Source organism: Hyperolius riggenbachi, chromosome 9 (assembly GCF_040937935.1).
Source record: "Hyperolius riggenbachi isolate aHypRig1 chromosome 9, aHypRig1.pri, whole genome shotgun sequence".
Classification (NCBI taxonomy): domain Eukaryota; kingdom Metazoa; phylum Chordata; class Amphibia; order Anura; family Hyperoliidae; genus Hyperolius; species Hyperolius riggenbachi.
The window spans coordinates 208,375,148-208,391,507 of record NC_090654.1 but is presented as its reverse complement, the minus strand read 5'-3'; the positions used below and the strand labels follow the sequence as shown (position 1 = coordinate 208,391,507).

Below are 16,360 nucleotides of genomic sequence, written 5' to 3'. Positions count from 1 at the left end.
TACGAACATTTTTTAAATTATAAGCTTGTAAATAGTGATGGACGCAAAACGGAAAAAATGCACCTTTATTTCCAAATAAAATATTGGCGCCATACATTGTGATAGGGACAAAATTTAAATGGAGTAATAACTGAGACAAACGGACAAATAAAATACATAGGTTTTAATTATGGTAGCGTGGATTATTTTAAAGCTATAATGGCCAAAACTGAGAAATAATGAATTTTTCCATTTTTTTCTTATTAATCCTGTTAAAATGCATTTATAAAAAAATAATTCTTAGTAAAATGTACCACTCAAAGAAAGCCTAATTAGTGGCGGGAAAAACAAGATATAGATCAATAAATTGTGATAAGTAGTGATAAAGTTATTAGCGAATGAATGGGAGGTGAAAATTGCTCTGATGCATAAGGTGAAAAATCCCTGCGGGCTGAAATGGTTAAAGGAGTACTGTAATACCCCCCCCCCCCCCCCTCCAAAAAAGTTCAACTTACCTGGAATTTGCGACTTAAATGTCGCAAGCCACTGATGTTAGCGCAAGCAAGTCCTCGCTCCCTCTGACGTCACCAGGAGCTTCTTTTGCAGGTGCAATGCATGCACTGCGCAGGAAGCTCCCGGTGACATCAGCATGGCCAGGGCCACACATTCACAATGGCTTGCAATATTAAAGTCGCAAGTACCGGAAGTGAGCCACAGCGGGAGACTGAAGCATCATTTTGTCTTGGCACGAGCACAGGACGTCTGCGCGCGCGGGGGGGGGGGGGGGGGGGGCGGGGTTCAGAAGCCACATGTAAGGTAAACTTTATTTTATTTTATTTTATTTTTTGGGTTACAGTAAGCCTTTAAGGTTTCTCCAGAGATTTTCAATTGGATTAAAGTCTCTGGCTGGGCCTCTCAAGGAAATTCACAGAGTTGTCCTGAAGTAATTTCTTTGATAACTTGACTGTGTACTTAGAGTTGTTGTCCTGCTGAAAGATGAGCCGTTGCCTCAGTCTGAGTTCAAGAGTGCTCTGGAGCAGGTTTTCATCCAGAATGTCTCTGTATATTGCTGCACTCCTCTTTCTCTTTATCCTGAATAGTCTTCCAGTTCCTGCTGCTGAAAAACATCCCCACAGCATAATGCTGCCACCACCATGCTTCACTGTAGGGATGGTATTGGCCTGGTGATGAGCGGTGCCTGGTTTCCCTCAAATATGATGCCTGGCATTCACATCAAAGAGTTCAATCTTTGTCTCATCAGACCAGAGAATTTTGTTTTTCATGGTCCGAGAGTCCTTCAGGGGACATTTTGCAAACTCCAGATGGGCTACCATGTGCCTTTTACTAAGGAGTGGCTTCCGTCTGGCCACTCTACCATACAGGCCTGATTGGTGGATTGCAGAGAGAGTTTTTGGAATGGCTCTTGTTTGAAGACTGGGTGCTCAACTTTGGGTGGTACGCAGAGCCGGGACAAGGTCCTTCAGCACCCAAGGCTGAGACACCAAAGTGCACCCCTCCCTCCCTCCCACCCCAGCCGTCACACACTGATTGCTATTAAACTAAGAGGCGCCACAGGGCCCACAACCTCCCCAACACCTTAATATCTAGTTATATGGCTTGCAGTCACTGCCATGAATCCCCTTTTCTTATTTCTTTCTGCTTCAAACACAATTGGGAATGACAGCTGAATGAATTCTGCGCCCCCTCCTACACTGTGCCCCGAGGCTGGAGCCTCTCCAGCCTATGCCTCGGCCCGGCCCTGGTGGTACGCCACTTCACCTGTATACATCAATAGTAACAAGCGAAGTCAGGTTGGCACACGGTGTTATCAATTCAGTGTTTGTTTATTGCATAAGTCAGTTCAAGCTTGTACTAATGTATGCAATAACAAACAAACAAAGACAGAACATTGAGGAGTTCTCCTAGCAGACTCAAAGTGCCAGAGCTGCAGCCACTAGGACGCGCTCTATAGGCAGTAGCAGTGTTAGGGAGACATGCCCAAGGTCTCCTACTGAATAGGTGCTGGCTTACTGAACAGGCATCGCTAGCTAGTCAGAGGCAGAGCCCTTAACCATTACACTATCCAGTCACTATGGTCACTGGTGGATTGCTGCAGAGATGGTTGTCCTTCTGGAAGGTTCTCCTCTTTCCACAGAGGACCTCTGGAGCTCTGACAGAGGGACCACGCCCGTTTCTTGGGCCGTGCGGGGCGTGCCGCCGCCCGGGGCGCTGTTGGGAGGGGGGCGCTATAATGGAGGGGGGAGCCGGAGCCGCGGGGAGGGCAGCCCGACCTCTCTCTCCTCTCCCGGGCCGCCCTCCGTGCTCCCCCCTCCAGACTGCAGAGTAATGCGCAGGGAGCGCTGCATACAACATACCTCCCTGCGTTCCAAGCGCTGCTCTCTCGCCGCCAGTCTCTTCCTCTCTGCCTATACGATGATACACATGCTGCTTCCTGTTAGCCGGAAGCAGCGTGTGTATCATCGTATAGGCGAGAGAGCAGCGCTTGGAACGCAGGGAGGTATGTTGTATACAGCGCTCCCTGCGCATTACTCTGCAGTCTGGAGGGGGGAGCACGGAGGGCGGCCCGGGAGAGGAGAGAGAGGGAGAGGTCGGGCTGCCCTCCCCGCGGCTCCGGCTCCCCCCTCCATTATAGAGGGGCAGCTACCTATCTAACCTATACTGGGGGGCACCTACCTAATCTAACCTACGCTGGGGGGCAGCTACCTATCTAACCTATACTGAGGGGCACCTACCTAATCTTACCTACACTGGGGGGCACCTACCTAATCTAACCTACACTGGGGGCAGCTACCTATCTAACCTACACTGGGGGGCAGCTACCTATCTAACCTACACTGGGGGGCAGCTACCTATCTAACCTATACTGGGGGGGCAGCTACCTATCTAACCTATACTGGGGGGCAGCTACCTAATCTAACCTACGCTGGGGAGCAGCCACCTATCTAACCTACACTGGGGGGGCACCTACCTAATCTAACCTACACTGGGGGGCAGCTACCAGCTAACCTACACTGGGGGGCAGCTACCAAATCTAACCTACACTGGGGGGCAGCTACCTATCTAACCTATATTGGGGGCACTTATCTAACCTGTATTGGGGGCACCTACCTAGCTAGCCTATACAGGTGGCAACTATACTGGCTACCTATATTGCAGGCACCTACCTAAATAACCTATACTGGGGGCACCTACCTATCTAACCTATGCTGGGGGCAACTATTCTGGCTACCTATATTAGAGGCACCCACCTAGCTAACCTGCACTGGGGCACCTACCTATCTAACTTATACTGGGGCGCCTGCCTATCTAACCTATACTGGGGGCAACTATACTGGCTACCTATACTGGAGGCACCTACCTGGCTAACCTATAGCGGGGGCAACTATACTGGCTCACCTATGCCTGGCTACCTATACTGGGGTACCTATTCTTGGCTACCTATACTGGGGGGACCTATACTAAGTGCAACTAGACCTGGCCAACCTATACTGCGGGCACCCATACCTTGCTCGGGGGGGGGGGGGGGGGGCGCAATTTTTACACCCTCGCCCTGGGTGCATTTTAACCTAGAAACTGCACTGAGAGGGACCATTGGGTTCTTGGTCACCTCCCTGACTAAAGGTCTTCACCCCCGATCCCTCAGTTTAGATGACCGGTCAGCTCTAGGAAGAGTCCTGTTGGTTTTGAACTTCTTCCACATACGGATGATGGAGGCCGTTGTGGGACCTTCAAAGCAGCAGAAATGTTTCTGTAACATTACCAAGATTTGTGCCTTGAGACAATCCTCTTGCGATCAGACAGATCAAGATCTCACTTGTGTGGCCAGCTTTATGCTAAAAACGTACAAACAGAAGGAAATAAAATTATCTTTTGTCTCTATGACTATCTCATATGCTCACCAAGTGCCCTAAATATACTCCTAAGGAGTTTTGAAGAAGTTAAGATGTTATCAGTTCCAACCCTTCTGAAATGTTATTTCTGTGTGTTCTGCTCAGAGCGCACGTGAAGCAGCTGAGCTCTTCCTGCTGATACACATCTCCAATCACTTCCCACCTGCACAGTTGCTGTGAAATGAATGTGAGATGTGCTGAAAACACTGCACATTTGCATATAAGGGTGTCGTTTTTTTCCCCTTGGTTGTCTTAAACTGAACCTGTGGTCTTTTTTAAAGGACACCTGAATTGAGGAAATATTCATTTACTTTTAGGCTTTATTCAAAATGGGTTAAAATGTGAACTAGGCAATAAACAATGCAAATTGCTTGGCTGTCCTGTTGATCCTCTGTCTGAATACTTTTAGCCATAGACTATAAACAAGCAAGCAGATCAGATGTTTAATTAAAGTTTGCCTGGATTAGCTGTATGCTTGTTTCAGGTGAGCGATTCAGACACTACAGATTAATAAAAGATCAACAGGACTCCAGGCAACTGGTATTGTTTAAGGCCGGTTTTACACTTGTGGTGTGCGTTTGCAGTGCAATTCCGCATTGCAATGCACAAAACCATAAATGTTTAACTAGAGACGTAGCTAGGGCTTTCAGCTCCCAGGGACAAAGACTATTAATGCGCCCTCTAAGGAGAGACCTGCGCCACGCCAAAAGGGGGCGTTGTCACGCAACAGAATGTGGGCGTGGTAATGGGTGGGGCCAAATATACATGACCTTAGCAGTGGTGTAAAAGGTCTGCCAGGGAAGTTTGAGCTCTGCCATAGTGTTTCCCCGCAAAATACATGGAATCTGACAGCATTTCGCCAAAAATACATGTAATTTGGCAGATGTTCCTCCAAAATATAGATAATATGGCAATGGTTACCCCAAAATACACTTAATCTGGCAGCAGCGGTTCCCCAAAAATACAGTTTATCTGGCAGCAGTTCCCCCAAAATAGGTGCCCCAGTATAGGTAACCAGGCCTATAGGTGTCCTCAGAATAGGTAGCCAGGTGTATAGATGTCCCCAGTATAGGTAAGCCAGGTGTATAGATGTCCCCAGAAAAGGTAGCCAGGTGTATCAATCACTCCCCCCCCCCCTCCAGATATGAGCGGCTGGCAGTGGGCCGGCGCTCGGCGGCAGAACACTTCCTCTATTCCCAGCGCGGAAGGGAGATCTGTGCGCCGCTACTCTGGTCTAGACTAGACCAGAGTAGTGGCGCACAGATCTCTCTACTGCTTTGGGAATAGAGGAAGTGCTCTGCCGCCGCCCGCTGCTCATATCTGGAGGGGGGAGCAAGGGAGCCCTATGGTGAGGGAAGGGGGTGCCTACCGCTTCCCTTCTCTGCACTGCGAAAAAAAAACCACACCTCACGGTCACGGCTGGGCGCCCCTAGAGACCTAGCGCCTGGAGGCACATGTCCTACCCCCCCCCCTCCCCCCCAGCTACGCCCCTGTGTATAACCCTGCAGCAGAGTGCGCTGACATGGTCATATGCATAGCGCCGCCCCGCACACCCCTCGCCCAGTGGGACAGGAAGTATGTTACTGGCATGTTCGTATTTTTTCTGTGCATGCACGCCTCAATGCCACCGCCTACCTTTTTAAAAGGTATGTCTCGCCCATTGACTTACATCAGCGGATCAGGCACTTGTGTTAAGCCTCATTGCCTTGCATTGCTGTTGCGTTGAAACAGGGTAGCGCATTGTAGACTTGCAATGCAAGTGTAAAAGGGGCCTAAATTAAGGAAATAAATATGTCAGACTCCATATCTCTCTCTCTTCAGGACAGCCTAGACCAGGGGTGCCCACACTTTTTCGGCTCGCGAGCTACTTTAAAATTTGCCGAGGCCAGGAGATCTACCGATGTTTCAAATGCACCTCCCCCCCCCCCCCAGAATTGTAGTTAGGTATAGGTCCCTTCAGTATAGGTTAGCCGGGTATAGGTCCCTTCAGTATAGGTCAGCCGGGTATAGGTCCCTTCAGTACAGGTTAGCCGGGTATAGGTCCCTTCAGTATAGGTTAGCCGGGTATAGGTCCCTTCTGTATAGGTTAGCCAGGTATAGGTCCCTTCTGTATAACTTAGCCGGGTATAGGTCCCTTCAGTATAGGTTAGCTGGGTAGAGGTCCCTTCAGTATAGGTTAGCCGGGTATAGGATCCTTCAGTATAGGTTACCTGGGTATAGGGCCGGTGTCTTCCCGCGGTGGTGTCCAGGTATTCAGGCCTGGCTCCGGTGGGCAGCGTGAGTGGAGTCGGAACTCTGAAGTTTTCCGCCTCTCCGAGTCCCGATTGGCTGCGCGCCTCTCCTCCCGATTGGCTGCGCGCCTCTCCTCCCCTGATTGGCTGCGCGCCTCTCCTCCCCTGATTGGCTGCGCGCCTCTCCTCCCCTGATTGGCCAGGCTCTCTCCTCCCCTCCGCTGATTGGCCAGGCTCTCTCCTCCAGCGGCCAGCAGCAGAAACTGCGTTATACAGCTGCTGGCTGCTAAATTCAATGGGACGCGGCCAAGAGGCCGCGATCTACCGATCAGGCGGTCGCGATCTACCGGTAGATCGCGATCGACCTATTGGGCACCCCTGGCCTAGACTATCACAGTTCAGCAACTAATATTTGTACACATATCCTATCCCAGTCTGGCCCTGCTCAGGGTATATAAAGCTAATATTCAGGTTAGATGTTGCAGAGACAGAATGACATAAGGCTTTGTTCTTTGCTCACTTATGCTCCATTATTATGAGCAGACATGCTTGGATGAGCTGAATGTGGTTGATTACAGATGAATTGCCAGTACTCTCCAACTCCAATAACAATGTCAGATTGTACGGGCATTATGTAGTCATTGTATACCTGTGGCTGAATGTGCTGAGGGTAACAGTGTAGGCCTTACCAGTGAATAAAGGGTGCTGACAGGGCCAGCATTACCATAGAGGCAAAGGGGGCAATTGCTCCAGGGCCCCCATGCACTGCCCAGCCCCCCCCCCCCGACTTGTGCTCCCCGGGGCCTTTGCAAATTCAGCATAGCAACTCACCTGTCCCAGCACCCAGCCCCAACAATGCTCCCTGTCTTCATCCCCGTTGGCTGTCTCTTCTCCATGACCCTTTGCTTGCGAAGATGAAGATGAGAGTGCACAGACTGGAGCAGCATGTCGAGACAGGTGAGTTGATTTACTAAAAAAAAATGGTGCAGGGGCGGGGGGGAGGGGGGGCGGAGTAAAATTAAGCAGGAAGATCGGGGGGTAGGGGGTGTCAACCAGCACAGGGGCTCTGGGGGTGAATTTGCTGTGTGGGAGGGGGGCAGGGGACTCTCCCAGGTTACATTTTTTTATCCCGGGGACCCTATTGGGGCTTGAAGTTGCTCTGAAAGGGGGAGTGACCCGATTGCTCTCCATTTCACCACAGTCCGCTCAGAGAGGAGTCTCAAGAGCAACAGGAGAACAAATCAGGGTCAGACGGAGGAGAAAGGATACTCATACAGCTTTAAAATGTCAAGTTATAATCAAAACAATTCCCAATAACACTAGGCCACTGGATTTCAGCTTTGGCACATGGAAAGCATTACTGTGCTAGCCCTGTGACTGGGCATAAATTTAGCGGTGCTGACCATAGTCTGAAAAGTGGAGGGCAGTCCATCTATAACTCTGCAGAGCCATAATTAATGACTGGAAGGTAAAGGTACTCGTACACATTCCCAGCAGATTCAACCATCAGATAGATTCCTGTCAGATGCCTGTCAGGTTGAATCTGTCTGATGTGTGCCACACATTAGGAACAGATTTCCAATAGATTTCAGTATCGAAATACAGTGTTGCACTATTCGATCCAATGCAACGCTATGGGACATCTATCTGCCGGCAGCAGCCGATTGACCTAGATTTTCCGTTCGGACTGATCAAGTAAATCCATCTAATTCGGCCAGAAATCGATCAGCCAATCGATTATGCTGCCTGCTGCATCAATTTCTAGCCGATTCGATCAGAGCGGTCGAATCTACTGTATATCGATGGCAGAAATTTGTATGTGTATGGGTAAGTTTGTGTGCCACATTTTTTTCCTAACTACTGCTGTATTTCTTAGTAGAATGGGATAAATAATAGTATAATCGGTTAAAAATAATGAATCTATGTATAGCAACCTGGTATAGTCTCTTCTGAAATTTGCTCTTTAACCCATTCAGGTTCCGTGGTTTTCACGAGAGAAATGTTCACCTCCCATTCATTAGCCTATAACTTTATCACTACTTATCACAATGAACTGATCTATATCTTGTTTTTTCCGCCACCAATTAGGCTTTCTTTGGGGGGTATAAAGATGCCTATGCAGGTCTGACTGTGTATCTTTATACATGTGATGGGACAATAAAATTGTGGTGATTGCTCCGACAAGTCTGTGTGCGGACTCCTCCATGACGACAGTGTTTGATAGAAGCCTTGGGGCCCGGCACCAGCCTACCCACTGACGTGAGTGCGGTCTTTGTTTCATTTGATTTAACCTATCACAATGTATGGCGACAATATTTTATTTGGAAATAAAGGTGCATTTTTTCCATTTTGCATCCATCACTATTAACAAGTTTAAAATAAAAAAAAATATAGAAATATTTCATCTTTACATTGATATTTAAAAAGTTTAGACCCTTAGGTAAATATTTACATGTTTTTTTTTTTTTTATTGTAATGGTTTTTTTTATTTATAGTAAACATTTTATTTGGGTAGTTTTGGGAGGGTGGGGGGTAAACAATAGATTTATAATGTAAATGTGTGTTGATTTTAATTCATTTTTATTTTCAGGTGTAGTATTACTTTTTGGCCACAAGATGGCGGCCATGAGTTTGTTTACATGACGTCACTCTAAGCGTAACATACGCTTAGAGTGGCGCATCAGGAAGTGAATGGCCAGAAAAGGCGCAGCTTCCGAGAGAAGCTGTCGCTTTTTCAGCGGGGGAGAGGAATCAGTGATCGGACTTCATAGTCCGATACATTGATTCCCTGACTACCGAATCCGCGGCCGGGAGTGCGCGTGCACGCGCGCGATCGGCCGCGGGGGCGCGCGGTAGCGCACATGGTTTCTGGACGTAGTTTCTACGTCCAGAAACCAAAATAGGTTAAAGAGAAACTCCGAACAAGAATTGAACTTTATCCCAATCAGTAGCTGATACCCCCTTTTACATGAGAAATCTATTCCTTTTCACAGACAGCCCATCAGGGTGCGCTGTATGGCTGATATTGTGGTGAAACCCCTCCCACAAAGAAATTCTGAGTACGTACTATTAGCAGTTTCCTGTCTGTGAACCCTGTTGCATTGTGGGAAATAACTGTTTACAGCTGTTTCCAACTGCCAAAACAGCAAGCAGCAGCTACATTACTTGCCAGCAGTAAAAATATCACCATGTGATAAATGTCAGAATATAAATCAGGGATTTAAAATATTTTACAATGGGCAAACACTGACTAAATCATTTATACATAATTATTGTAAAAATTAAGCACTTTTTTTTATTACATTATTTTCACTGGCGTTCCACTTTAAGTCACTCACTCCCCCACCCCCTCTCTTCTGTTTTTTTTAAAGTCTCCTTTCCACGTCCATATTACAGTTATTTATCCACCTCCTCGCCTTGCGAGTTTTGTCTGGCTCATTTCTGCATTGTTTCTCCTATTCCTGTCTACTGACATTCAATTACCATTTACTGGATATTTCAACATCCTTATTAATATCAACAATCCTTCTGTCACCAAGCGTCTCACACTAACTCCACCTATGATCTATCTCAATGTCCTCTGCACCAACTCACTGCTGGTTACACGCTTGACCTTATCTTCACTCACCTCTGTTCTGTCACTCCTTATACTTACCTTCCTTTCACACCTTCTGAGTCTGACCACAGTTTATTAACTTTCACCCTCTGCTCCTCTATTCCTGACACTTCTTCATGGGTATGCACACACTTCCACAGAAGTTATCACCTCATAGATCTGTGCTGTCTCCTTCTGATGCTTGGCAACTTCTTCTACACGCTTTAAATGTATACCTCTAATAGGCTCCCAGTAAAATGGGTGCATAATAATACCGGATAGTAGAATAATGGTAATTTGACCAATATTTTACTATCCTTGATATCTGACTATTCCCCACTGTAACCCTATTCTCACACTAATCCTCCCCTGTGTATGCCTAACACTAACATCCCTCATATCTATACCTAACACTTACCCCCCATCTACTCCTAACACTAAACCCCATTACCTACATAAACCCATCCCACACCTGAATGTCCCCCCGGCTCTTGGCTATATTATAGCTGATCGCCTATTACCGATCCTCTGACACCCCTCCGATAATCTGGCGCCTAACTTGCCCCCCCAGCGCTTGGCTATATTATAGCCGAGCATCTATTACCAATCTTCTGACACTCCTCCAATAACCCGGTGCCTAATTTACCCCCTGGTGCTTAGCTATATTATAGCCGAGCACCTATTACCAATCTTCCAAGGCTCCTCCAAAAACCGGGCACCTAACTTGCCCCCTGGTGCTTAGCTATATTATAGCTGAGCACCTATTTCCAATCTTCAGAGACTTCTAAATTAACCTGGTACCTAATTTACATAACTGATATTGTGATGAAACCCCTCCCACAGTGTGATCTCATGGCTATGGTCTTTCAGTTTGCTGTCTGGGAACCTTCTTCCATTGTGAGAACTGATGACTTTTTCCAACTGCCAAGCAAGTAGTATCTCCCTCTGTGTATAGAGCTCTCAGCAACGAACATTCTATACAGATCACAGAGAGCTAAAGAGGTCACCACCATTGATAAATTTCAGAATGTAAATCAGAGAGGAAAGATTCTACAATGGGCAAACACTGACTAACATAATCTATAAATGAATATTGTAAAAAATATGCAATTTTATTCATTATGTTTTTTTCAGTACCGTTCCTCTTTAACCGCTTCCGGACGGCGGTGATTGAAATCTATGCCCTGTTTTCATGATGGTCTAATACCTGCCAGGGCATAGATTTCACATCACCGCACATTTTCGTCGCTCCCGCCGATCTTGTCGCTGTCTTTCTGCCATAACTCACTCGCTTTCTCTGCTGTCTCTATGACGGCAGAGCGTTTTGAGCTGGTCAGGAGCTGATTTGATGGGCTCCTGTCCCTGTTATCAATGTAAGCAACTCCCATTGGCTTACATTGATCCCACGGTCAGGAGCCAATGAAAGCGGCTCCTGACTGGCTCACAGAGCTCTGGGTGTGCGGCGTGGACGCCTGAGGCTCTGGGTGTGCGGTGTGGACGGTGGTAGCAGTGGGTATGTGTGGCAATTCATCGCATGCGGTGGTTTCTGGTACCAGCGGCCTCTGGTTCTTAAGAGGGCAGAGACTGCTGGTACTTAAAGAGGAGCTCTAGTGAAAACAATGTAATAAAAAAAGTGCTTCATTTTTACAATAATTATGTATAAATGATTTAGTCTGTGTTTTCCCATTGTAAAAGCTGTCCTCTCCCTGATTTACATTCTGACATTTATCACGTGGTGATAGCTTTACTGCTGGCAGGTGATGTTAGTGGAAGGAGATGCTGCTTGCTTTTTTTGGCAGTTGGAAACAGCTGTACACAGTAAAATAGCTGTTATTTCCCAACGAGGTTCAGAGACAAGAAACTACCAGGACCATGGTCCTCACGGTTTTCTGTGGGCAGGGTTTCACCACAATATCTGCCATACAGAGCCCCCTGATGACCCGTTTGTGAAAAGGAATACATTTCCCATGTAAAAGGAGGTATCAGCTACTGACTGGGATGAAGTTCAATTCTTGGTCACGGTTTCTCTTTATGCGGTAACCGTGTACCTGAGATGGGCCCCTTAAAATATGTATACATACCTGGGGCTTCCTCCAGCCCCCTCCAACCTGATCACTCCGACGTCGTCCTCAGTCACCTTCTCCTTTGCCCGCAACTGGCCTTGAAAAGTCCTCTAGTTGGGGCCAGTTGGCGCATGCGTCGTCCGGCCAGGCACGCTTCTCCATCTCCCTCCCTTCACCCGAAGCATTCTGCGCCTGCGCTTTACTACTACGCATGATGTTTTCCTGATTTTAGGGTCTGAAACGTTTTAAAAAGACCCTAAAATCCAGAAATAATTATACGTCCAGGGAGGTTAAAGTCTATGCTCCATTGCAGTTCACACTCATCATTATAACGCATGCATTATACAACAGTCTATTGTGAATGCAACCCAAATGGAGGGATTCAATCCCTCTCGGATCAGATTCAGGTCAGAGAGGGACTGATCTGCTTGCCACATTGGGTGGCAATGTAAATGTGTGTGCCTTTGGATGAGTGATAAACAGATTGTCAAAAGGAGTTCCAAAGAAGTTGGGAAATATTAGCCCATGTAAATCAATAGCATTATTCACATTAATGCAATTTTTGCATGCAGAAAAAAAAACTTAAAACAAGGCATAAACGTCCTATACCAAATAAGTAATATTTAAAGATCTATAGTTTATGCACCTGTAATGAACTACGGCAAATCATTTTGCAAAATCCAAATCTAATTCTAATGCTTAGTCACATACAGAGCCGGCCTTAGAGTACGCGGGGCCTGGGGCGAGTGTCATATGCATAGAGGCATAAGTGAAGGCCATGTACCGTACCACCACAGTCACGGGCTTGTCCACCTCTAAAGCAGTATGCCTTATTATTGTTTAAAAACTTGTTAAAGACCCCTAAGCCAACCAATACAGGAACAATTACAATACATAATGTAATCAAACTGTACCGGTCCCTAGCTCCCCAGCCAGCCTCTACTTATACCTAGTTCCCCATGAAACCTAGCACCAATCCCCAGCCAGTCTGGAAGGTCCAGCCTGAGCCCCCTCTAGCTCCAGTCCATGCTTGACTAACCTAAATGCCCCTGGGGCCCTAGGGCTTGCACGTTACCTTAATCTGACATTTGGCAAGCTTCATGTCAGTGCAGAAATTCATTACAAGAATGCAAACAGCTTAGTACAGTAAAGCATGCTGAAGACGAAAACCTAAGCAATAAAAGGGGGGGGGGGGGGGGGGGGCGGTGCAAAATATAAGGTATGTAAAACAAAACAGGAAAATCTGAGTATTTGTAAATGACACACTGCTCAGAACACAAACAGCTAGACTTCTGTAGACCTTTCCTTCACCACCACCAAAATGAGCATGGTATGGCGGGCATGACATGCGGGGCCCTCTTCATGTGCGGGGCCTGGGGCGATCGCCCCACTTGCCACCCCCAAAGGCCACCTCTGGTCACATATCTCATATGCCAATGCCTAGGTTCTCAACATGTGATACATGTACCCCAGGGGGCTACTTCTGATTGTTCCAGGGGTTACTCAGGCTTCATATATTTAACTAAGTATAACAAATTAGAAGTTTTAGAAAATGATAAATCCTATATAAACAACACCAAATTAGTATTTTAACTACTATTAAAAGTAATAATAAATGCTTGAAAATAGTTTAGAACTGATTTTAATGTACTACGATTAAATAGATCTTTGCCATGGGGTACTTGAGATAATATTTACCATGCCAGGGGCACTTGGTGAGCACAGGCTTTCAAAAAGGGGTGCATACCAATAAAATGTTGAGAAACACTGTGTCAATGCAAAAAGATTTGCCTGTGTACAATCTGCCATTAAAAACTGGTACACACCATGCAATTCTCATTTCAGATCCTATTTCCGATGAAAAAGATCGGATCGGGCAAAAAATACTGGTTTCAAGGACCGATCCCAAGCCCCAAATCCATCTCATTCTCAAACGGAAGCAGATCAGACATGCTGAATAAAAACAATTCAAAATACTGGCTATCACTTTATGTGTATGCTTTTTGATTCTTATCCTGGTCGATAACCAATCGGAAAAATGATCGGACATAAATCGCATTCATGTGTATTCTAGCTTCCTTCTGTAGATGATCGATGTCGGATCTAAATATCGATCTGATCCCTCCCTGGATTAGTAAAGGTGGCCATACATGGTACAATTTTTCCTTTTTTTTTCGATTAGATAATTTAGTTCGATTATTCAGTTAGATCGAATATAAAGATTTTTCCAGCATGTCCGATCAGAGTTTTCTCGAAAAAACGGGATAATCGTTTGAATTTCTTGATCAAAAAAAAAAAAATATATATTTTCAACTTTCATTCGATTCGATCATTTAGATCGAAGAAACTGGAAAATTAAACGTTTTTATTGTATTGTGTATGGGCACCATAAGTGAGGTGAACATTGCATGGTGTGTGTGCCAGGCTTTATAAACCATGTTCTTTAGTGAAACAAGCAGTTCAGGTCGAACTATTCCTTGACTGCATCCCTGTTGCTGTGTGATTGAATGGTTGCTCTAGTAAATCTAGTTGCTCTATTATTCCTGCAGCTTTCATAAATAGTAAGACGCCATAGCATGAGTATGACTGTGAATAGGTGACTGTGGTCGTATTAATCCGTTTAACTAGGAGGTGACATAGCTGCAGAGGTCTGCCACGGCGTGTGACACCTGAGGGTTAATATAGAAGCATTGTGTGAGTGTGTGGGAGGAGCAGTGTGTGTGAATGAGAAAGAAGGGGAGGAAACACTGGAGATTCATTGAACTTGTCAGAAGTAGCAGCTAGAAATGAAGTGCACTGTTCTCCTCTATAGGCTTGTTATTTTATAGAAATCTAATTACACAGCGAGGTAGTTGGATCAGCCGCTGTGTGTACCCTTTGCCCCCCTCAGAGCAGAATGAGATGTGTGTGACAGGAGGGACAGGTACTCTCACAGCTGGCTACTGGGAGGTGTGTTTGGGTGGAGACCTGTAATCAACCCTAAGCTGATCTCCATTCCAGGATGGGATACAGGCAGAGTGCTGGGACAACACATCACTCAGAGCACAATAGCATCTTCATCATGGGCACTCTTGGCAAGAAGAAAGGAATCCAGTAAGTGCACTGCTTCTTATTGTCTTTGTCAGGGCAGAGTGACATTAGAGTGTTGATGGGGTGGCTGTGATTGTGTGTGCTTGTACTTCACTGCTGAGCGAGGCATAGCAAACACTTCAAAGTGTGGAACAGTCATCCACATGTTAGTGGACTCCAACATTATAGCCCACTAAAGTATTATCTACTTAGCAGTGGAGTGCGTCTGGAGTATATATCAGCAAGTTGTCTCTTGTGTGCATTCACAACCCAAAATCATAAGTGTTCAAATTAGATGGATTACTCATAGACCACGCACTGCTATATTCCTTCCAGACAATATGTTTATTCTGTACAGTAACCAGTAACAACCACACAATTTACCTTCCACTTAGCTTGCCCAGAGAAAATAAAAATGTAGTAGTTATGGGGTCACCATACTGCTGTTATTGCTCCATGAACTGATTCAATGTGTCATCTATAAATGATGCTCTGCTTGGGGAGCTGAAGCACATAGGAAAAAAGCCATTATCCATGCATTCATTGGATGAATGATGCTGCATCTAGATAACTTTTTATCTTTGGAAATGCTTAGATACCCCACAGAATTTGTGGAGAGGAAGGGAAAAACATTTTGCCCTTGTAAGGATCGGTGATTTACTGCTTATAGCACGATTATCTTTTTATTGCGTCTGTATAACTTTCCTGTTTGTATTTGTACTGTTTGTTTTTGTGATAGGTTTTGCCTTCTCTTTGGGAGTAGGTTTGGATTGCCTAAGCACTATTTACATACATAATAAACTGTGAGAGTGGAAACATGTTTGGTAATGCATACAGGGAGATCTTGAAGATCAGGTTAGCTGATTGCTTTGATTAAAAGTCACTTTTTGCATGGCCATCTGTTGTGTGCACTGGAGATGGACATGATAAGTGTCACCGCTTCTGTCTCTGTTCCCCTCTACACAGCAGTTTGCGCAGTTTAGTGCTGCTTTTTCTGTAAGGCTAATGCTGAAGAGGTTCGGTTATGCCTGGTACACACAATGCAATTACCCGTCAGATCCACGGCTCGAATCCATAATTTCCAGCAGGACTGATCTGTTTTCCGATCGTTTTTCTGATCGATTTTGAACAGAAGTGATTGAAAAATCGATCAGAAAAACGATCAAAGATCAGATCGGACCTGTCAGAAATGGTCGATTCGACCTGTCGCTCTGATGGGAAATTGCATGGTGTGTACCAGGCAGAAATCAGGTAAAATGAAATTGTTTTCTATAATCTGTGGAGGGCCAATTAGTGCCATCTGCAGGCTTTATGTCATTACACAGAGAGCATCACGCAGGACTAGTTGTTATTATGCTTTTATACAGCACTGACATCTTCTGCAGTACTTTACAGAGCACAATGTGTAATTCTTGTCAGTAAAGCTTTAATCTTCAGCCAACAATCTAGCATGTTTACAGCGTCATTTAAAGATCTGACCCGCCAGATCGCTGAGGCTGGTTTCACACTGTG

General features: G+C 45.8%; 1 protein-coding gene across 4 annotated transcripts in view; it reads left to right on the top strand.

Annotated features, from left to right (window-relative positions):
• RASGRP1 (RAS guanyl releasing protein 1) overlaps positions 1 to 16,360 on the top strand; it is a 315,245-nt gene that overhangs the window by 223,912 nt on the left and 74,973 nt on the right. The window contains exon 1 of one of the 4 annotated variants that reach the window (XM_068253916.1): positions 14,538 to 14,872. The exons of the other annotated variants lie outside the window; for them this stretch is intronic. Coding sequence (XP_068110017.1) covers positions 14,781 to 14,872 — 92 coding nt within the window. The 5' untranslated portion in view covers positions 14,538 to 14,780. Of the gene's footprint in view, positions 1 to 14,537; positions 14,873 to 16,360 lie in introns of those variants that run through there. 4 annotated transcript variants of the gene reach the window in all.